The 23,506-nt window shown below is 47.5% G+C and overlaps 1 protein-coding gene across 1 annotated transcript in view; it reads left to right on the forward strand.

Moving 5' to 3' along the window:
- The first annotated feature begins 1,405 nt into the window (after positions 1-1,405).
- The window catches only part of DDX43 (DEAD-box helicase 43), a 66,390-nt gene continuing 44,289 nt past the window's right edge, over positions 1,406-23,506 (forward strand). Inside the window, exons 1-7 of the mRNA XM_066590488.1 lie at positions 1,406-1,685; positions 5,069-5,124; positions 5,840-5,954; positions 8,200-8,322; positions 9,106-9,187; positions 11,620-11,776; positions 12,056-12,174. Coding sequence (XP_066446585.1) covers positions 1,406-1,685; positions 5,069-5,124; positions 5,840-5,954; positions 8,200-8,322; positions 9,106-9,187; positions 11,620-11,776; positions 12,056-12,174 — 932 coding nt within the window. The remainder of the gene's footprint in view (positions 1,686-5,068; positions 5,125-5,839; positions 5,955-8,199; positions 8,323-9,105; positions 9,188-11,619; positions 11,777-12,055; positions 12,175-23,506) is intronic.

The raw sequence follows: 23,506 nt of genomic DNA on the forward strand, positions 1-23,506 counted from the left end.
GAGGCTAGCAGCAATTAGTTCAATGATATGCGGACTTCCTCTGCCCTCCAGCCATTGATAAATTTCACAACAGTGTGGAGAACACTTTAATGAGCAGCTGGAGGGCATAGGAAGCTTGCATATCATTGAACTCCTTGCTGTAGTGCTGCCTGGGTTTTCTCGTCCGGTCGATATACGGCGTCCCTCTCTGCAGGGGGAGGAAGCTGGAAGAGCCGGGAGCAGTGCTCTGAGCTCCTGCCCCCTCTCTGCCTCTCTCCACTATTTGCAATGAAAGGGGGCGGTACAGGGGTGGGACTAAGTGGGAGAACTTAGCTCCACCCAGTCCCACCCCTCTCATTGCAAATAGTGGCGAGGGGCGGAGAGGGGGCAGGAGCTCAGAGCACTGCTCCCGGCTCTTCCAGCTTCCTCCCCCTGCAGAGAGGGACGCTGTATGTCGGCCGGACGTGAAAACCCAGCCGATATACAGTCTTCTGAAGGCGCCCTAAGAATTTAGTTCTCTAAAACCCCTTCATTTTAAAGGGGTTATCTGAGAAATTAAAAGCTATTTCTTGCTGCCCAATTAAAAATTAAAGGGGTTGTCCAGGGGACATGCATTTTTTTTATAAAGTTGCATAATATACTGAAGAAACATTACAAAAGCCATACTCACCTCCTGCTCAGCTTCTGACCAGTCCCTGCTGCGCTTTATTACGGGATGCAGGGAGCTGGAGATGACGTGACCAACATCAGAGACATTTGAATGCGGCAGTCAATCACCAGCTCAATTCAGCCAGTGATTAGCTGCAGCGATCACATGACTTAAGGCTCACTCACAAGGGGTAAAAAGAACTGCAAAAAGAACGGAGGCAAAATGCTTATTTTATTCGGTACAGCTATTGCGGCAGCTTAGCCACACACTTGTATAAACCCTTCCCCTCAGCAGCCATCTCTGCACACTGTGGAGCCGCTTAGGTGGGAACCGCACACGTGACCACTAGCCCCGCCTCCCCGGCAGGCATCTCTGCACACTGTGGAGCCGCTTAGGCGGGAACCGCACACGTGGCCACTAGCCCCGCCTCCCCGGCAGGCATCTCTGCACACTGTAGAGCCGCTTAGGTGGGAACCGCACACGTGACCACTAGCCCCGCCTCCCCGGCAGGCATCTCTGCACACTGTGGAGCCGCTTAGGCGGGAACCGCACACGTGGCCACTAGCCCCGCCTCCCCGGCAGGCATCTCTGCACACTGTAGAGCCGCTTAGGTGGGAACTGCACACGTGACCACTAGCCCCGCCTCCCCGGCAGGCATCTTTGCACTGTAGAGCCGCTTAGGCGGGAACCGCACACGTGACCACTAGCCCCGCCTCTCCAAAGACAGATAAGTCCCTGCGTGACGTCACTGCGGGCCGATACCGCGGCGGTTGTAAGATGTCGGACTGGAAGGAGGAGGAGGACACTGTCGGAGCGCGCAGTGCTGCGGGGAGCCAGCCCTGGGCGCCCCCGGCCCGAAGGGAATGGGGTGAGCCGGCATGGAGGAGGCCAGGACAGCGTGGTTGTGGGAGAGAGGAAGGCGACAGCCAGCCTAGCCAGTCCTACAGACCGCCGGCCAGGGGAGTAATGGAGTTCCGCAGGAGGGACGGCGGCTACGACGCGGCATCTAAGCCCCTGTGCTTCCACCTGGACAGCTCGGTGATCGGACAAGTGATAGGTGAGTACCGGGGGTGCTGGTGCCCCACACCCGCTAGCATGGGCTTTCAGCTGGGGAAAGCGCCCCCTGCTGGCAGGATTGTACTGTTTTTTTCCTCCTGCTGGCATGTAATACAGTGTTGTAGACTGGTGGGGGTTATGTGTAATAAGTAAAGGTGTTGTGGGGACAACACTGATGGGGCCACACCATAGTAGTACTACAGATACCAGCATGCCACCCATTGCCTCAAAGCTGCTGTACTGCTGAGTGCAGCACCACCAAGGAGCAGCCACTGGGCCCGACAAACCGTGAAGTTGCTGCCACTACAAGAGATGGTGCCCGCAGCGGTACCCGGCCTGGGGGCAGCGGCGCCCGTGTGTACAGGGTACATTTAGTCGTCCTCTGTGCTGCGGATGGTCATTACGGCTCACGTCAGACACGCACAGTACAGAATTTATTGTTAAACTGCTTTTCCTGCGTCGCCGCCCAGCGATATTGCGGAATCCACGGCCTTCTTGCAGCATCATTGCGAATGGGTGCGGATTGGACGGCTTCTGTTGACTTCAATGGAAGCCGCTTCGTGGAGTTCGCGATGAAATAGAGCATGCTGCGTTTTTTTTTTTTTTTCTTTCTTTTGTTTTTCCTTCACTTGTGGATACCACTTTGGTTTCCACTCGTGCGCAGGAAGACTCTATTTCCTATAGCATGCTATGGGCGCTAATTGCTGCAGATCCGCGGTGCGGACGCCCGCTCTGGATTCTGCCTCAAATATCCATCCGTGGGCAGACGCCCTAGAGGTCCCTTTATGTGGGATGAGGCTGGGAAGAGATGAACTGATAGTCCATCAGCCGCTCGCGGCCTTCAGTGGTGACACTTCTATGGCTGCTGGAGCCTGTGGGTGGTGCTGACTCCATTGCAGACAGTGGTAGAGCACCGCGATCCCCTGCTGCGGCTGTGACAGCTGCGATGGGGTGATGGGATCACCGCAGGGATGTGAGGCTGCTCCCATGTGAAGACGCCTCCATCCAGGGGTTTCAGAAGGAGGGTGTATCAGCCCGTGAATCCCGGCCCCACAGCGCCCTCACCAGTGTGCAGGGGGCCTGGCACAAGCATCTGTAAAAACTGTGTGACGCAGGGGTGAGCAGCATTTTACTGCGTTTTCACTGCATGTTTAATCTGATGATGTCCTCGCCTTCCCCTCCCCGGGACATAGTAAGCAGCACTAAACTCCGTACACAGAGCTCTACAGCATTTTTAACGCACCCTGTTCATTTCAGTGGGTCGTGTGGGGTGTCAAAAAGGAGCTGCCATGCTGGAGATGGAGGATGCAGCGCTCATGTTAGTGCCTTATAACCTCTGCACTAAAACGCCCATCTGAGAAGCCCCATTGGAATGAATGAGGCTTAGTGCGGGGCCTTTAGTGGAATGTCTGAGGCCTAAGAGGGGTGTATAACGTATAACCCCCCCCCCCCCTCCCCCCCTATATATTTCAGTGTGGTGGTGAAATAGACAGATCTGCCTAATAATGGTGATACATCCCCACCTTATACCGGAAACACATGAAATAACCGGTAACAAAACGCCTGTTTGACCAACTGCAGTATCTCCCTCGTCACCATTAATATGGCGCTGCGCTGTGCATGTATATTTCCAAGCATTAAGCTTTGGGCACCCCCCTCTGGAGCAGCAGCGGACCACCTCCTGTCGGGAGAAAGGGGATCCACACCTTGAGATCCAACTGAGAAGACTGTGGAGGCCGCTGTACACACATCTGCCAGGCCCGGTGGTGGCTCTTCTCTTACATGGCTGACCAGCTCTGTGCTGCCCTACAGCCCTCCATCTGCCGTCCTCTCAGGGTTCCCGGATATTCGACAACAGGATACACTGCTGGCATAATGTTCTGCCGTCAAAGTGATAGACCTCAATCGACCCCATTATAAGGCAGTGGGTGCGGTTTGAAACTCATAGGACATGCCTGATCGATGGGCCCCCCCTGACCCATGTTCGGCACCTTAGAGAAGATGAAGGGGTGACGTGTGAGCACCAAACATCCGTGTAAAGATACTGCCCATTTCCAGTGACTGGTAGGCTATGCGAGGCCCCATGTTAGACTGGGGACATGGGAGTATGTAATCATTTTTTTAATTAAAGGGGTATTCCCAGCATTAACACTTATTACTATTGCCTATCCATCAGATAAATGCCTGCTCACTGGAGGTCTCGCTGATCACAAGAACAGGCTTTCTGAGTACCCTTTTCTCCTAACGGCATTCCCTGCAATGAGCAGGAGCGTAAAGGGCCACTCCGATGAACTTCTTTTACATCCCTGTCCTTTCACCTGATTACCTCTGTGACACTCTGGAGGTTTCCTGTGTATTGCAGTTACTTCCATGCAGTGCAGCCTCCTGTCTGATGCTTATTAGACATCTTGAGAATGAGATTTCTTTACTTTCTTTTCCCTAAATAAGCTGCAGACCATATTTATTGAGTCAAGGAGTGAGCTGTGATCTGCTCTATTATAACTGTGTGACAGGAGCTGTATGATAGGAGTGTCTTTGCCCCCCTTCAGTCAGTTTCTGATTCATGCAACAGCTAAAGTAATACCAGCTTGCTTGTATATACTGGGGGGATAGCTACATGGTGAAGGAGAAGAAAATCACCGGAGTAGCCCTTTAAGGGTGACTACCCACTACAGTTTTTTTTCCACTGCGAAATTCGCAGTGTTTTTTTTTTCTGCAGGGGTCTATGGGGCTTGTAATGTTAAAATCACATTTTGCGTGATCACGATTAACAAGTCCCATAGGCCCCTGCAGGAAAAAAAAACGCTGCGAATTTCACAGTGAAAAAAAAACTGTAGTGGGTAGTCACCCTAAGAGCTGTGGCTGAGCGTTCATCCTGCCCCTCTAGGTCCATGATATGGGCATAGATGGCTTCTCTTTGGCAGTCCCATAGAGTTGAATGGACCAAATGCACCAATCCTTTCAAGCTGCTCACTATGGGAGTGCAGTAAGGACATGGGACTCCATTCATGTGATTAGTGGTTGTTCCAATTGTAGGAACCCCCTCCCCTTCCTCCATTCAGCGGTGAAACATGCATCATCTATCCTGTAGTTGGTGTTGATCGGATGTTAGTTCTGGAACTACCCCTTTAAGGTCAGGCTCACACAAGCGTGTTGGTTTGGCATTATACACTGTGCCAATCTGCCATAGGCGGCCATGTTGCTACTCACACGACTTGTGCAAGTAAAATTGCAGCAAGTTCTCTCTTGGCGCTTATTACGTGCGCATACACGCCATCATAGTGCATGGCTGTGTGCCGTGTGAGTATATATGAGCCTGCACGCTGCCAGATACGCTTGTGTGTGCCCATTCAAAGGTAATAAATTTTTTATATATTTTTTCAGGGCGTGGAGGGGCCAAAATAAGGGAGCTGGAAGAGGCATCCGGTTCAAGGATTAAGGTAAGCAAGATGGATATACTATTACACTGAAATTAATGTGTCGTTAAGGGGTTTTGTGAGATTACGACTTTTTTCAAGCAGAATTGATTCCATAATTCGTTAGTTTTCCCACTTAAACATTTTTCCCTTCTTGATCCCACAGCTGTATATGTAGAACACTGCATGGACCACACAGGGGTGAGCCGGCTATCACTACACATGGCAGCGGTTGTGCACTGCGCATGACAGCACATATTGCGCACGCAGTCGTGCGCCGTCTGACTTGTTGCTTTATTTAGTTTTTTAATTCCCTACTCTCATAACGGTTTTGCACAATGTATTGTGTACGTACAGCGTTGAATACGCAACCCATATAGAGAACGATAGGGCTGTACGTAGCACACCATGAAATAGATCATGCTGCGTTTTTCACATGCGTATTTTACGCAATGTATCTACGCTACTGTGAATGGATTAATGAAAATCCATAAACTTTTGTGGACTCCATTCATACGCAGTGAAATCAGGATAAATGCCTGAGCGGCGCAGCTGAAGATGGCGGAGCTCGTTGGTCCCCTCGGTCCCATAGAAGTTGACAGGGCCGGGGTCACACATTTACACTCTACAAGAAGGGGCAACTGTGTGCCGTTCTTGGCATTGCTGTCAGTCAAGAGATCTTATTTCTTTTAGTGCACAAGTGTGTGAGAACAGCTTGTCCTGCTTTACTTCTGTTTAGATCGTGAAGGAGGATTACGATTCACTGGTGAAAATATTTGGAAACCCTGAGCAACAGAATAAAGCCAAAGTGTTGATTGATGACATTTTGGAAAGATCTGAAAGACCTGAGAGTGGTGAGTAAATTATATTGTAAAGGTATGAGGGTAACCAGCTGACAGCGATGGGGTTACAAGTTGTCGTCTATGATCTTATCTTGAAGTCTTTATTTTCAATCTATTATTTCTCTCGTTTTATGAGGGAAATGTTGAATTTAGTTATTTCACATGTAGTGCTACAATTGTGGCTTTCATTTAGAAATAGTTCTAAAAAAACGTTTCAAGTAATCTTTCTTAGGCTGGGTTCACACAGGGCAGATTTGCCGTGGAAATTCCTTCCAGAATTCCGCTGCGGCAAATCCGGCTGGCTAATCCCGGGATTAGCCAGCCATGTGGACCATATTTTAGTCAAAAATCTCGGCCACACAGGAAGGACGATCCATTGCTGCAGAAGCCATCGCTGTGGCCGCGGATTCCCTGGCTGCAGCATGTCAATTTTTTTTTTGTTGCAGTTGCACTCTCTTTTAAAAATGCAGCAATACTGATTGTTTTTTTTTTTTGACATTTTGAGTGTATTTAACCATTTGAAAAGGGTTTTTTTTTTTTAACTTTAAACTGAATTTTCTTTTTCTTTCAATTAGACTTTATTGAACTTTCTGTGACTTTTATTTAGTCTCTATAGGGGACTTGAAGATGCAATCGTTCGATCTCTGATAGTACACTGAAATACTTATGTAGTGCATTCTACTAACCGTTTGACAGCAGCCTATTAGACTCTGCAAGAGGCAGGACCTAATAGGCTGACATGGAAGCAATTGTCAGGCTTCTGGGTTCCATGGATGCCAATTAGTACCTTGTAGTCATACTGTGGGTAACAGAAGGAGCCCCTCCCCCTGTCATCTGCGGTATTAGTGTATCTTGACGCCACCGGAAGCTAGGGGTTTGACAGGAGGAACGCCCCCCCCCCCCCCCTCACACCCCTAGCTCCCGATTGGCTCAAGACCTGAAGGTGCTACTACTGTGGATTGTTGCCTGAAGCGACCGGCGCTGAGCTCCAGCGTTGGGAGTGCAGTAGCCACTAGTCCCCCCCACGGACTCGCCGCTCTGCTCTTCCTACAGTCCTCGGAGAGTGTGAGGTTCCAGCAGGGAATACTGATGGCAGGGCTAGGTCACAGGTGCAGCATTGTGCTTCCCGCTCCCTGCGCTGCACTAATTGCATTGGTTTATGTCTGTTCCCCCCCTGTCTCTGCTCCGTGGTTGCCTGCATGCGTTGCTTAGCTCCAGCGGTGGACTGAAACGCTCATGTCCACCCGTCTGTGCTCCCTGCTCATCCCTCCCCCTGGCTGCGCTGCAGGCTCTGCGGTGGACTTAAAGGCGTCCCTCAGGCTCCTCTCCTCGCTGCGCGCCAGAAAGGTCAGCACTGACTGCAGCGTCTGCTCAGTATTGGCCGGCATTTGTCCTCTTGCTTGCCACCCGGCCGCCCGTCTGGCAGACGCCTTCCCGCTCCGTCGCTGACGCCCCCTCAGGGCTCCATTCCCGAGTGCAGGCAGACAGCTTTGTGCCGCCGGCTGTCCAAATTTCTGCTCCGTTACTGGCAGTTCCCTGCTGACAGCTGGCAATGGCAAGGTTTGCCCTCCCTGCTGGCCAGTGTGGGGCGCCGCTGGGTAGCCAACTTTCCGGAGTGGATGTACGGCTACACTGCCGGCGGATGCTATATGCCTTTTGCAACAGCAGTCTTCAGTGCCCTTGCAGGACCTGGTGCTGCACAAGCACTGCAGCCAATCAGGGACAGGGGCGTCACCCCCTGTCAATCTTGACTCCACCAGGAATCCCTGGTGGCGTCAAGATACACTAATACCGTCATCTGCTTACATGCTGCAGTTGCTATTGATTGTGGCATGCAAGGGGTAAAACTGCCAGAATCTACGGTTTCTCTGCTACTGGTGGTTAGAGCAAGAGTCTAGCTATCAGTCAGCTAAGTCACTGCCTTAAAAAGATGCACGTGCAGCTCTAAAATCCATTAGTGATGTCAGTAAATAGGCATATTGGACATTACTGAGATGGGTTAAGATGAAGCGGGCCATAGTTAAGTTGTGGAAATATCTTAGCTAATTTATTCAACTACATTTTAGCTTTTAAAGGAACACTGACCACAACTGATATATCACAGTTCAGGCCTGTAGTGACAGTACATGACAGGGTTTTTCTGCCACTTTTGCTGTAGGCATAACACAATGTATAGCTTTTGCCTGAAGTCACATCCTGGCTATGTTTTGCATGCAGTGTGTTAATGTTTTGTAAACTGTATCTCTTCTAACTGCAGGAAGGCCGTACAGGGGCAGTCAGTCCTACAGCGGCACTGAGCCCATGGCTCCAGAGAGACCTGTAATTAACTGGGCTTTACTTCGAGAGAATAAAGAGAAATATGAAGCAATGAAATGGGCAGGTTCGTGGCTTTTGTTTGTGTTGTCCTTTTTTGATTTTTAGTGAATGGAGGTGGCCGGGGGAGAAACTAAATAGGGGTTTTCTATTAATGTACAGAACAGACAGATTAAGTGGATTGCAAACATGCATAGAATCTCTGCAGTTATACCACACCACTCCTCCCCTCCAACCTACCAGACTGTTTTATAGCAGGAGTAGAACTTTATACGGTGACTGGTATTACTGCTCCATGCATTTAACACAGAAGTGACACAAATTTATAAAGCACAGGGAGAAATCGTTAGTTGTAAGGGGTCAATTTTCTACTTCTTATGGAGACCAGGTATTATCATCCCTGCATTTAAAGGGGTTTTCTGGGCAAATACTATTATATTAGTTGATTGGCTGGAAAACCCCTTTAATGAAATCTGCTTAAAGGGGTTATCTGGGGAGAGAAATATCCGAGCAAGTCTAGGTCCAGCACTGCTGGCCCAGTTCTGACATCTGGTCACATTGTATGAATTCTTCCTCCCCCTTTCATTGTAGGGGCTTGTTGACTGGCTCTTTTCAATAAATAAGCACCCTTCTTTGTCAAGGCCCTGACAGAGAAGAGTGCTGAGTTAGTCAAATCAGCTGGACCCCTGTCTGATGTCACGGGATAACAAGAGGGGTGATGTACAATGTGACCTGTTGCCAAAACCTGGCTGGAAGGGCTGATGATGGCACCACCACGCTCAGACTGGATTAGGTATTTCTTTCCCTGGACAACCAATTTTTGATGATTACCTTTTTCTTTCCCTCTTAGACGTGCCTCCAATTCAGAAGGCATTCTACAAAGAAGCACAAAGTGTTGCATCAATGACTGAAGAGGAGGTGAAAGATTGGAGGTAAAAATAGATGTATTTAGATTCTATTTCTTGTGAAGTGAGAAGCTAAAAAGGGGTTTTCAGGATTTTACTACTGATCTGTCCTTGATTGTTAGTCTGGGGGAAGGCACCACTCAGGACTCCCAGTGATATTGGGCAAGCTGTCAGTTGTGATGGAGCTACAGCCGACAGCTCTGTGCCATTGCAGTGGCCTGTGTTGGTAATTGCAAGCATAGCTTCCATTCAATCTAGAAGTCAGCTTTCAACTCCGTCCCCATAGACATCTGGCCCAATGTCAGCTGATCACTGGGGGCGTAGAGCTGCAGACCTCCAGCTCCTGAGTTATGAAAACATTGCTAAGCCCATTCAGTTGCGCTGTGGGCATTGGTGGCCACAGCTAAAGATGATTGTAGGTCCCACACCTATCAAACTTTCATGGTATATCTTGTGTATATACCATGAAAATCTTAGATGGGAATAAACCTCAGGATATAGGTCATCCTTTACTTAGACCAGCATTCCATAAGCCAGTCAGTGTGTGCCCATGCAAGACTCGTAATGCATCTGGTGGCACAAAGGGAAACCTACTTCGCTAGGTAAATTTCAGTTATAATCTGTCAGTTTCTTGCATAAATTATAGTAAATCTGAAGGGCTTATGAAGCCATGCCCCCCCCTTTTTTTTTTTTTTGTAATCTGTGCACCAGTATCTCCATCTCCATCACAAGACCAGGAAACAATTGAAGGATCCCATTGATTGTAAGCAGAGAATTGTAGAGCTGCTGTTTATGCAGGGCATAACCTTTATTTGCTGAAACCACTTACCTAAACATTGATGCAGACCACGTAACCCCTTCATGCCAATGGCATTCCCTAATGGCAGAAGTCTCCTCGTAGGATAATGTGCCCTGCTACATTTCGAAAAGCATTCAGGAATTGTTTGAGGAACAGAACAGTAGTTCAGGTGGGTGACTTGGACTCCAAATTCCCCAGATCTCACATCTGATCAAGCAGCTGTTGTATGTGCTGGAAAACAAGTCCAGTCTATGGAGACCACACCGGAAAACCTGCAGGACTTAGGGGAACTCCTGCTGCCATCTGGGTGCCAGAGATCACAGAATACCTTCAGAGGTCTTGTGGAGTCCATACTGTGTAGGTGTATAATATATTGTGTGTATAACCATCAAGTACACGTTGAAAAGGAAACCCCAGTACACAGAGAGAAAACTGAAGCAGGAACCTTATTTATACTTGTCACTACTGCATTGTTGAATCAAGTTCTTGCTTCACTGTTTCATTAAATGCTGCGAACCAAGAAAATAAACAAGCTAATGCACAAAAACCACTCAATTAGTGACTTATTTCAGGTGAGGACAAGATGTTAAAGGGGTTGTCCCGCGCCGAAACGTTTTTTTTTTAATTCAATAGGTCCCCCGTTCGGCGCGAGACAAACCCAATGCATGTGTTAAAAAAAAAACCGTGTAGTACTTACCCGAATCCTCGCGCTGCGGCGACTTCTTCCTTACCTTACTAAGATGGCCGCCGGGATCTTCACCCACGATGCAATGCACCGCGGGTCTTCTCCCATGGTGCACCGTGGGCTCTGTGCAGTCCATTGCCAATTCCAGCCTCCTGATTGGCTGGAATCGGCACACGTGACGGGGCGGAGCTACGAGGACCAGCTCTCCGGCACGAGCGGCCCCATTCACCAGGGAGAAGACCGGACTGCGCAAGCGCGTCTAATCGGGCGATTAGATGCTGAAATTAGACGGCACCATGGAGACGGGGACGCTAGCAACGGAACAGGTAAGTGAATAACTTCTGTATGGCTCATATTTAATGCACGATGTATATTACAAAGTGCATTAATATGGCCATACAGAAGTGTATACCCCAACTTGCTTTCGTGGGACAACCCCTTTAAAGAGGTTTTCAAGGCTATTTCTATTGATGATCTTTCCTCGGGATAGATAATCAATAGTTGACTGGCTGGGGTCCGCGTCTGGGACATTGGCCTATCTGCTGTTTTTGGGCACTTGATTTCAGCACTAAAACACGGGGCATGGATTTGCAGCAGATGGCTCAGACTCCTGTGCAGTGACCGGCGCTGGTAATTGATTTTAATGGGAGCAGTACCTGCAGTTACCAGCGCTGGCCATTATACGAGTTGGAGCTATCTGCTTTTGCTCCGTACTCAGTATTTTGGCACTGACAACGGGGTCCCAAACAGCTGATCGATCGGCCGAGGTCCCCAGTGAAGGACACTGGCCAATCAAATATTGATGGCCTATGCTGAGGATAGGTAACAGTAGATATAGTCCAGAAAACTCCTTAAATTTTTTTAGCTCTCGTGCTGTTTATAAACACCTGAACCAGCAACAAAAATAACATTTTACAGTATAGCACTTGGTCTTGTTAACCCTATTTTAATTTCTGTTTCTTTGTGGTCTTGCAGGAATATCAACAATAATATTATATGTAATGACTTACAGGAAGGCCAAAAGAGACCTATTCCTAATCCTGTACGTAGTTTTAATGATGCATTTCAACCCTTTCCAGAAGTAATGGCTGCTCTAGAAAGTGCTGGATTTCAAAGACCTACACCAATTCAGGTAAATTTAAGCAAGAGTGGGGCAGTTGAACCCCTTAACTGCCCATATACCTTTTTATGGCAACCGGTTAAGAGGCTTTATTTTGATGCGTATTCCTTTTTGTGAAGCTGTATCAGACGTCTGGCATGGGGGGGTGGGTGCTCTGCTGTCTGATAGTCCATCCGCTGCTCTGACGGGTGGGAGCGGAGTTGAGGACTGTTTCTTATTTAAATGGTTTTCTGTGTATTCTGTTCTGGATTCAGTAACTCTTTATTCACCTGTCTTGACTTTATTCTGAAGTGTCAGGCTTGGCCTATTATCCTTCAAGGAACGGATCTAATTGGAATAGCCCAAACGGGCACGGGAAAAACACTGGCATATTTATTGCCAGGATTCATACACTTGGATCTTCAACCAATGTAAGTCACTATTGTCTTATTAGCTTTTAGATACTGCTACACTATTCCAGCTTAACAATATCTAATTGTAGATTGCTTAAAAGGTTGATCCCATGTTAGACCTCTTATGGCTTATTCGGCTGGTTAAGCAGGCTCTGGCTGTCATATTTGGGCTACTACACTGTTTCCATAGCTCACACAGAAAAGAATTTGCTTTTTGGAAATGGCGTAGCCCAGAAAACCTGCCTATTTATGTAATGCTAGCCACCTCTGGATGCGGCAATCACCAGGCTGGTCCGGGAACGTTTGTTTACAGAATAGATGTGGGTCTCAAAGGTGGAACTCGCATCTTTCAGATATTTATGGCATATCTACATCGGGTTTGAACTGCCATAGACTTCAGAAAGTGATGCACGACTAATACTGAACACCCCAAAATTAATGAGGCTTGTGCATCTTACGCTGTGGACCCTTATCTCAGATTGGCATATAAAACACCAGTCTTAGATAAATGGTTCTCCATTCTTAAACTGCAGTGACAATTTAAAGCCAGACTCCACTGCTAACTAGAAAATTCAGCTGTATCCCATTCTTCACCCCTGTGTTGCTCAATGTTAGTGTAATCGGACAAATGAGATTTAATTTGATATGCATGGGGACTAATAAAATGACCCTGAACTTAAAGGGGTTGTCCCGCGAAACAAAGTTGGGGTATACACTTCTGTATGGCCATATTAATGCACTTTGTAATGTACATTGTGCATTAATTATGAGCCATACAGAAGTTATTCACTTACCTGCTCCGTTGCTAGCGTCCTCGTCTCCATGGTGCCGTCTAATTTTCAGCGTCTAATCGCCCGATTAGACGCGCTTGCGCAGTCCGGTCTTCTTTCTTCTGAATGGGGCCGCTCGTGCCGGAGAGCGGCTCCTCGTAGCTCCGCCCCGTCACGTGTGCCGATTCCAGCCAATCAGGAGGCTGGAATCGGCAATGGACCGCACAGAAGACCTGCGGTCCACCGAGGGTGACGATCCCGGCGGCCATCTTCGCAAGGTAAGTAAGAAGTCACCGGAGCACGGGGATTCAGGTAAGCACTATCCGTTTTTGTTTTTTTTTAAACCCCTGCATCGGGTTTGTCTCGCGCCGAACGGGGGGGGCTATTGAAAAAAAAGCAAAAAAACAGTTTCGGCGCGGGACAACCCCTTTAAGAGAAAATTTTGTAAGTATGTAAAAGAGGTAATAATCCCATATCACATCAATAAATCGATTTCTGGTACAGTAAGTTGATTAATATTAGCATGCCAAATAAGGCTAAGTTCACACAATTTAATTTTTATTTTTCTTCCTGACTGCATCACATGTAGAATGGTAGGGTTGGAAGAGACCTCCAGGGTCATCGGGTCCATCTCCCTGCTCAGTGCAGGATTCACTAACTGTCCAGCCTTTGTTTGAAGACTTCCATTGAAGGAAAACTCACCACCCCCTGTGGCAGCCTGTTCCACTCATTCATCACCCTCGTTGTCAGAAAGTTTTTTCTAACATCTAATCTGTGTCTGCTCCCTTTCAGTTTCATCCCATTGCTTCTAGTCTTTTCTTGTACAAATGAGAATAGGGCTGATCCCTCTACACTGTGACAGCCCTTCAGATATTTGTAGACAGCTATTGTCTCCTCTCAGCCTTCTTTTTTGCAAGCTAATCATTCCCAGATCCTTTAACCGTTCCTCATAGGACATGATTCATAGACCTCTGACCATCCTGGTAACTCTTCTCTAAACTTGCTCCAGTTTGAACATATACAGCAGTGTGCCCATTTACAGAACTGCTGTACATGCATGGTGCCCCTTCCCCTGGTTATCATGAGCTTCCTGCTTAAGGATGCAGATATGGCTAAAGCTAACAGCCACTGGTCCTGGTGCAGACATGGGGAGCTGACTGGTTCAGGTCTCGATAACCGCACCTGTTAGCTCTTGCTAGCTGTCAGATTCTCTTATGCTACAGGACCGCCATGCTCGGTGGGGTCCTCGCACCACAGGAGTGATCAGTTGTAATTGTAACTATATTGAGCCTGAATGCTTCCGGTCACGATGTTAATGCTCAGAGGATTTTAGTGTGTGCCCCACACAGAAGAGCAGCGGTTTGCTGCTACCTCACATCAGAGTAGAGCCAAAGTCTTGATGTTACTCATGTCCTTATGACAACACCCAGAGAAGAAGCTTTTAGGCAGGTTTTAACACAACAAAAAAAGAAGGGAAAAAATTGTAATCGCTTGCATTCCTTCATCCATGATGAAAAAAATGAGGCTCTTGAAAATATCGTGACACTTTTTTTTTTTCTTTAACTGTTTTTACTGTGCAAAAATAGGAAGAACATAAAAAATGCATACTTGGTATTGTAACCTTACAGGCCAATCTAATAAAAGTAACACACTATACCACAGTGAATGGCACAAAATTTAAAACTCTGTTGTAAAATTACTGTTTGTTTTTTGTTTTTTTTCATTCACCCAGAAAGTTAAGTTAGTCAATAAGATAAATGTATCCAAAAATGGCGCTAAAAATAAAATTCGTCTTGCAAAAGACAAGCTCTCATAACAGTTACGTGGATGGGAAAAATAAGTTGTGGTGCCCAAAATGCAGTGAAGTAAACATCTGTGATCCTGAAAGAAAAAATAAACTTAGTTCTGACGGGTTAAAATATACCTTTCTTTTTTTTTTTTTAGTGTGTGTGTGTTAGTCATTAAAAAAAACAAACTGACAAACAGGAGGAGCAGTATTACAGATAAGTGCTACATAAAGCAAACATAAGTGAGCGTATGCACTGTTTTAAGTGATTTCGAATTAGTGACTTTGGATTCAGGGACTTTCGAAGAGTCTAATCTATCTGCACGATCCCCATTTAGAATGAGCTCCATGGCTAACGATGTCAGTGTACATCTTGTGCCATGTATAAAGTCCTTGAACAACTTTTATACAGGGTGCAGATAAAAGCAGCAAAGGTGGAGACAGATGTAGAGCCAAGGAGAGTGACCGGGCTTTTTTCCATTTTTGTTTTTTCCTACTCCCTTTTAAAAAATCGTAGCTCCTTTATTTATCCATCGACGTCGCTGTATGTGGGCTTGTTTTTTGCGGGACGAGTTGTATTTTTCAATGGCACTATTTATTGTAATGTAATATAATGTACTGAAAAACTTTTTAAAAATTCTTAGCGGAGAGAAATGGAAAAAAAAACGACATTCCACCATCTTTCGGTGCGTCCTGTTTCTACGGCGCACAAACTGCAACAAAAACAACCTGATATTTTTATTCTATGGGTCAGTACGATTGCTACGATACCAAACTTGTATAGTTTTTTTTTTGTTTTTTTTTTGCTGTAGTACTTTTTTTCAATTTTCTGCGGTCATTTTGTGCGCGCAATACCTTTTTTTTATTTTTCTGTCGACGTTAGTTGTGCAAGGGCTCATTTTTTGCGGGATGTCCTGAAGTTTCCGATAGTATCAATTTGGAATACATACAACTTTTTGATCGCTTTTTATTGCATTTTTTCTGGAAGACAGGGTAACTAAAAAAGTGTATTTCTGGCACTCTTTATTTTTTTTTTTCGGACGACGTTCACCGTGCAGGAAAAATATTGCACTACTTTAATAGATCGGACTTTTACGGACGCGGCGATACCAAATACATATTTTTATTTTATGATTTAGATTTTTTAGTAATTGATATGGCAAAAGGGGGGTGATTAAAACTTTTTATAACTTTTTTTTTTTCTTACAATTTAAAAAACTTTATTGATCTTTTTTCTTACTTTACTTTGAAGTCCCCCTGGGGGACTTTAACATGCGATGCTTTGATCGCTCCTGCAGTATGACGTAATGCTATAGCATTACGTCATGCTGCTTTTTTACAGGCAGTCTATCAAGCCACCCTGTGTGGATAGCTTGATAGGCAGTATGCTAAGGCAGCCCTGGGGCCATTCATTAGGCCCCCGGCTGCCATGACACCTGCACGGATCCCCCGATCTCACCGCGGGGGGGCCGTGCGGGACCCCCAAACAGCGTTCAGGGGATTTAAATTCCGCTGTCAGAATTGACAGCGGCATTTAAAGGGTTAATAGCCCCGAACGGCCGAGCGCGGCTATTGCCCGCGGGTGTCAGCTGTAATAAACAGCTGACGCCCGCGCTGTATGGAGGGAGATAGCGGCACTACCTCCCTCCATACACTTCCTGCAGCTGCAAGACGTAAAAACACTATAGGGTGGTCACTAAGGGGTTAAAGGGGTTCTGTCAGGAAAAAAAAAAATCTAGACTCACCTGTGCCTTACCGGGCCATTCACTATAAACCTGCTGATCTCCTGATGTCCCACCCACAGCTTTTCTAAAGTGCCAGACTCTGGCACTGCTCCAACCAGTGCCGAACGGCAACTAAAGTAATAAATGGAATAGGTGAACTACAATACCCAGAGAAGTTATTTAGTTTAGAAAAGGAGAGGATACACCTTTGTCTTGTGCCATTTTGATCTTAAACCATTTTGTATGGTTCTCACTGTGACTTCCTAATTGCTGATCGATATGATGAGGTGCACTGGTACTCGTACCTCCCTCAGTGCTTCCCAAATCTTATGCTTATAGCTTGATAAAAATTGACACTTTTGAGCTGTGGTGTTGGAGAAAACGTATGCGAATTCCCTGGACACCTAGGGTCACTAACAAAGCTAGCTGTCCTAGGCCATGTCAACCCAGGTGTTCCTAGAAGGAAAGCTCAAGACAGAGACTGACTAACTTTGGACACATAATGAGGGTAAATTCGCTGGAAAAAGAGATGCTACTTGGAATGGTCCGTGGTAAAAGGATGACCATGTTCTCACGCAGTCTGTTATGCACAGTACACCTTTTTTGTTTTTTTTGTAGTACCTTTTTGTTTTTTTTTCGCAGTACACCTTTCTGCGAATTGCCGCGATTCTCCGCTCTCAGCCTATCTATCAGATAGGCTGACCGGCGGAGATTCGTCTGCCGGCTCCTGCTCCCCGGCGGCAGCTCCCGCGGCTGAGATCTGCCGCAAGATACCGCAACGTCCGTGGACACGCAGCCTTACAGTGGTAAAACAACAAAGTTTTCATGCAAGTATAATACAGAAATGACGAGACTAACACAAGCTAGTAGATGACTATTCTTAAAGTTAGTGTCCCATTAAAGGCTAATAATGTACAGTTGTCTTTCTATAAAGTATAGGTTTATCCGAGAGGGTGTATCTCAGTCATGGCCACCTCCGGACCCACCTACCTACCATGATTGACAATTGCAGTGCATAGATTAAAAACTGTCTTTCTGAAAAAATACAAACCTTCATATGGCCAAATAGATGAGAAAGTAAAGTTATGGCTCTGAATACAGAAAACAAAGGTTTGGTACTGTGTTAGCTAGTAGAGCAAAATGTGATTGTTCTCAGCAAGAGAAACCAAGTAATCTTGTAGATAGAATACCTTCTAATGGCCAACAAAATACATGATGTAATAGTGAGCTTGCGAACTTCTCAGGTTCTTCATCAGGCTGACTAAGAACCCAGGATTGTATCATATATACAGGATTACGTGGTTTTTCTTGCTGGGAACAATCACATTTGGCTCTGAATACAGTGACGTAAAAAATATATACTTAGAATTATTTTTTGGAGAAAATGTGCGGTTATTGTAAAACAGTTTTTCAAAGAAAAAACTACATGTATGGTATTGCCGTAATGCTAGTGACTAGAGCTGAGCGAACGTACCTGTTTAGGGCGTTTTTGCACTCGAGCACTGCTTTTTCCGAGTAACAGACTACTCGGACGAAAAGATTCGGGGGGCGGCGTGGTGGAGCCGGGGGTAGCAGTGGGGAACAGGGGGGAGCTCCCCCCCCCCCCCCCCCCCCTGTAACCCCCCGCTCACCCCCAGCGCCCCCCGAATCTTTCCGTCAGAGTAGTCAGTTACTCGGAAAAAGCGATGCTCGAGTGCAAAAAAGCCCTAAACGAGTACGTTCGCTCATCTCTACTAGTGACCCATGGAATTAAAGTAACTTGATAGTGCCGCACAGTGAATTGCAGTAATTTTCTTCTGCTGCTGAAGGAACTATTTTGTGGCACAGATAACTGATAAACTAACGGAACAAGAGCCCATTTACACGCAAAGATAATCGTTCAGCAATTGTTTTGCATAAACTGCTAATGGACACTAATGTCCATTAGCAGCTTATCACCTTCATTTGCATGTAAATGAGCCTCCAGGACCTGTATGCAGAGAACAGAAGGTGGTCTGTTTCCTGTATTCAGCTCCTTAGTTCTGCCGTAGGGCTGCAAGCTGAATACAATGTAATCAGCAGCTACCATGAAGAATACAGCATCATAGACGGCAAACGCAGCATGCGGTCTGTTTTATCTTCTCTCCAGCTGAACAATGGATTTTATGCTCACCTAAAAATCATCGTTCGGCCGAAGAGTGAAAGATGGGAGCATTTACATACAACGATTAACGCTCCAATGATGGCTTTTGAGCTAATTTTTAATGATAATCGTTGTGTGTAAATGGTTCTAAAGACTTCCCACACAAACGCACCACATGGCAGAATGATTTTTTTTTTCTTACATTTTTCAGGGAGAAATGGAAAAAAATAAAAGTTAAATGTTTCAGTGGTGCTATTGAAAATTACAGCTTGTACACGAAAACAGGCCCTTGTATGGTTACCTCAATGTAAGAATTTAAGTTATGGCTCTGTGAACGCGGCAACACAAAAAAAAAAAATTCCGGGGATCTTAATGCTATAACAGGCCTTTATTCTTAAGGGGTTAACCCATTTAGGACCAAGCACAGTAAATATACAGCACTTGGTCCCAGGCTTTAATCCCTGCCGTATGTAAAATTACAGTGGGAATTAAAGCCTTCTGCTTCTGTAATTAGAAGCAGGATGGGTTATCAGCTGTTAGTCACAGTTGATAACCCAGAGGAGAAGGAAGAAGTGGGTTTTTAACCTTTCTGCCTTCTCCTTCCCCGAGTACATAGTGCTCAATGAGCGCTGTGTACTTGAAAGTGGAAGTGTAACTTCCAATACGGGAGCCAGGGGGTCATGTGACTGCCGGGTTTCCCTACTATAGCAGAGTTGCAGGATCGTACTAGACCCTGACCAGCTCTGTCAGTGACTATTGTCACTAGAGGGGTGGTTGTTCCCTGTAACTGGGGCTCCTATGGATTCCCCACTTAGTGGGAAAATGTCAAATAAAAAACAAACATGTGAATGTCCCCCAGAGGTCTTGTATGATGTCATATGGGGCATAGATAGTAAAAAGAATAATTATATTAAGTAAAACGACAATATATACATGATAAAGAAAACCCAAAGCAGACGCCAATCAAAACTGTAGCGTTAATAAACAAATTTAAAAAAAACTAGAAATGTTTGAAAAAATCTTTTCCCCATGACATCATGACAGCATACGCTGGAGGTTGCTCACCTGCTGACCTGAAGGGACAGGAAGAGGCAGAATATAAAAAGCACCTCCCCTCCACCAACACCAGTGTTTTTCCTGTCCCTTCAGGACAGCAGCGGCAGAACTCCAGCAACGCTGTCCCATGCCGGAGGAGGGCTTACCGGCGAAGCGGCGGCGTGGATCTTTCGGGCAGCCCCGGCAAACCCAGTGGGAAGGACCCCATCTGGGAGCTTTCCGGGGACTGCGTGGGCCGGGGCCCAAGTACGGGTTGCCGGCACCACTGCGGCCGTCATTTCGGGCGGCGGCCGCCATCTCCGGTGGGCCGGGGTCCAAGTACGGGCTGCCGGCACCACTGCGGCCGTCATTACGGCGGCGGCCGCCATCTCCGGGTCCAGGGCCGACAGGAGCGCTCCAGGGGGCGTGGCTTCGGATACAGCGCGGTGACGTCAGACGCTCCGCAAAGGGGGCGTGGCCTGGCGCGGCCGGCGCCAAATTCAAAAATCTGCCCCTGCATCAGCTGGTGGTGTTTCTCCACGCTAAGGAACGATCCTAAGCACAGGAAGCGTTCCTGCAAGGCGCAAGATGTCGACCAGAGAGGACCCAGAGACCCTCCTAACTGTAAGTGGTCCAGTGGACCAACCTACACCTGCACTACATACACTTCCCGACTAACAGAGTTTCCCTTGTCTTACAGGACAGGGATACTCAAACCGAGGGAGGCTAGACGCAGGAGTAAAAAATGTCCAGTATGTCTAACCAAACTTGACGACTCCTGCACCAAAACGTTATGCGCTACCTGCTCCGCAAAAATTATGCAGGAGGAAAAAACTTCCCTTATGGCCGAAATTCGGTCAGTTGTCCGAGAAGAAGTGCAGTCCTCCCTCTCAGACCTCCAACCTGGGCCTTCCGGGGTTACACGCAGGTCGGTTCCGGCGGTGTCTGAGTCTGACTCCGACATAGCGGAAAATGTGGATTTTGACGGGGAAGTGACGCAGGAGGACAAGAAATATCTTTTCTCTACCGCGGACATGGATCAACTGCTAAAAGCAGTACGCAGGACCATGCAGGTGGAGGAAGACGTGCAGCAACCCCGCACAGTCCAGGAGGATATGTTCGCGGGGTTACTCCCGCAACAAAAATCTTCATTCCCCGTAAACGCCACACTCAAGCAGCTGATCCTAAATGAGTGGGAGAGCGTGGATCAGGCTCCGCTAATCCCCAGGGAATTTAAAGAACGCCTGCTATTCCCGGGAGATGAAGTGTCCTTTTTGGACGAGATACCTAAAGTCGATGCTGCAATTGCCATGGTATCCAGAAAGTCCGGATTGCCCTTTGAGGATACGTCCCACTTAAAGGACCCGTTGGACCATAAGGTGGACACATCCATGCGTAAAGCCTGGTCTACTTCCGGTCTCATCATGAAAGCTAACATCGCGGCCACTTCCGTGGCTCGTTCCATGGCAATCTGGTTGGACCAATTCGCAGCCCTAGTCGACCAAAAAGCCCCTAGGGAGGAGTTCGCAAGCGGCATCCCTCTGCTGCGAATGGCAACAGGGTTCCTGGCAGATGCTTCGATGGAAACAGTCCGCCTCGGAGCCCGCATGGCAGCCCTATCGAACACCGCCAGAAGGGCAGTGTGGGTGAAAGAGTGGTCAGGGGACGCAGCGTCCAAAAATAGGCTATGTACCCTACCGTTCCGGGGCGGGCGTATATTCGGACCAGACCTGGATCGTCTGCTGGAGAAAGCAGCTGACAAGAGTCACGGACTGCCTGCCACCAGACCACCCAAGAGACCCTTCACCCCTCATCCCTCGTCTACGTACGCCGGGAAGGGAAAGACCGGAAGATGGTCTTATCCAAAGGGCGGAAGGGGTAAGACTTTAACTTTTGTCCCTCAGCCCATACTTTCGGGCCCGGTAGGGGGTAGACTGACTCGCTGTGCCAATAGCTGGCGTAGTATTACAACTAATGAGTGGGTACTGCACCTAGTGGAGGAGGGGTACAGGATCGAGCTACTATCCCGCCCCCCGGACAGGTTTATGATAACCCCAACCCAGTCTCCAGGCCTAGAACAGGCTCTGTTGGAGGGCGTACGGAACCTGCAGGGTCTCGGCGCAATTATCCCAGTCCCTAAGAAGGAACAGGGAAAAGGTTTCTATTCCCCCCTCTTTCTGGTTCCCAAACCAGACGGCTCCCACCGCACCATTATCAATTTAAAACTGAATAAATTCATTGAATATAGGAGATTCAAAATGGAAACCATTAGAACTGCAACTCCTCTAATTGCCAGGGATAACGTAATGGCTACAATAGACCTTAAGGATGCCTATTTTCATATCCCTATTTACGCCAACTCACAAAAATTTCTGAGGTTTGCGCTGAGGGTGGAGGGGGAAATCCGCCACTTCCAGTTCGTCTGCCTACCATTTGGAATCTCCTCGGCTCCGCGAATTTTTTCCAAGGTCGTGATGGAAATGGTGGCCTTCTTACGAAATCAGGGTGTCATGATCATCCCCTACTTAGACGACTTCCTGTTGGTGGCAGATTCCCCGTCTGCTCTGAGATCACACTTGGAGTCCACATTGCAATTATTTAAGGAGCTTGGCTGGATTGTTAACGAGTCAAAATCCAACATGGAGCCAGAAACCAGGAAGAAATTCCTGGGTGTCATCCTGGATTCCAGTCTACAAAATTCGTCCCTTCCTCCCCTAAGAAAACATCTTATCATAGAGGAATGTTCCAACCTATATAAAAAACATAGGGTAACGATAAGAGACGCAATGCGGATCCTGGGACTAATGACTTCGTGCATCGGCGTGGTCCCCTGGGCCCAATTCCACAGTCGCGGACTCCAGTCACTAATTCTCCAGAATTGGGACAAGTTGCAGGCTTCGCTTGATCAGACAATCCCTATTTCTGCGGAAGCCAGAGCTTCACTCCGTTGGTGGGTGTCGTCGGACAACCTGTCGCAGGCATCCGATTGGAATTTGGACCCGGCCGTAATAATCACGACCGATGCCAGCGCCAAAGGGTGGGGGGCCCACTTTGAAGGCGGTTATGTACAGGGGGCCTGGGACGTTCACGAGAAAGCTAGCTCATCGAACTTTAGGGAGCTTAAAGCTGTATGGAAATCCCTGCGTAGCCTGCAAACACGATTAGTGGCGAAACATGTGAGGATCTTCTCAGACAATATGACAACAGTATCACTCATTCGCCACCAGGGTACCACCAGGAATCCTCCACTACAACGACTGGCGGGGCGGATCCTTCAATGGGCGGAAGGCACAACAAAGTCCCTATCGGCCTTTCATATAAGAGGAGCCGAGAACTCAGCCGCGGACTTTTTAAGCAGAAGGAAAGTGGACCCAGGAGAGTGGGAACTCCATCCAGAGGTGTTCAGCCTTCTTGTGGAGAAGTGGGGGGTACCAGAAGTAGACCTCTTTGCGTCAAGCGCAAACACCAAATGCCGGCTTTTCTTTTCCAGAGGCGCAGAGAAACAGGCCCTGGGCACGGACGCGCTCTCTCACCCCTGGGATTGGGACCTAGCGTATGCCTTTCCCCCCCTACCACTAATCCCGCTTCTGCTAAGGAAATTACTGCAGTCAACCCTAACAGTAATTTTTATAGCACCATATTGGCCCAAAAGACCGTGGTTCCCCCTCCTGAGATCCCTGTCAGTGGGAGAGCCCTTCCACCTTCCAACAAGACCGGACCTACTGTCGCAGGGCCCTCTTCTTTACCCGGAAGTTCACAAGTTCAGGCTTACGGCCTGGAGCTTGAGCGGGTAAAGTTCCTAGGAAAGGGTCTTTCCCCTAAGGTTATTTCCACCATTAGCGAGAGCCTTAAACCCTCGACACACAAAATCTACTCCAAAGTCTGGAAAAAATTTTCGGAGTGGTTAGGCCAG

This window comes from Eleutherodactylus coqui, chromosome 1 (genome assembly GCF_035609145.1).
Source record: "Eleutherodactylus coqui strain aEleCoq1 chromosome 1, aEleCoq1.hap1, whole genome shotgun sequence".
Classification (NCBI taxonomy): domain Eukaryota; kingdom Metazoa; phylum Chordata; class Amphibia; order Anura; family Eleutherodactylidae; genus Eleutherodactylus; species Eleutherodactylus coqui.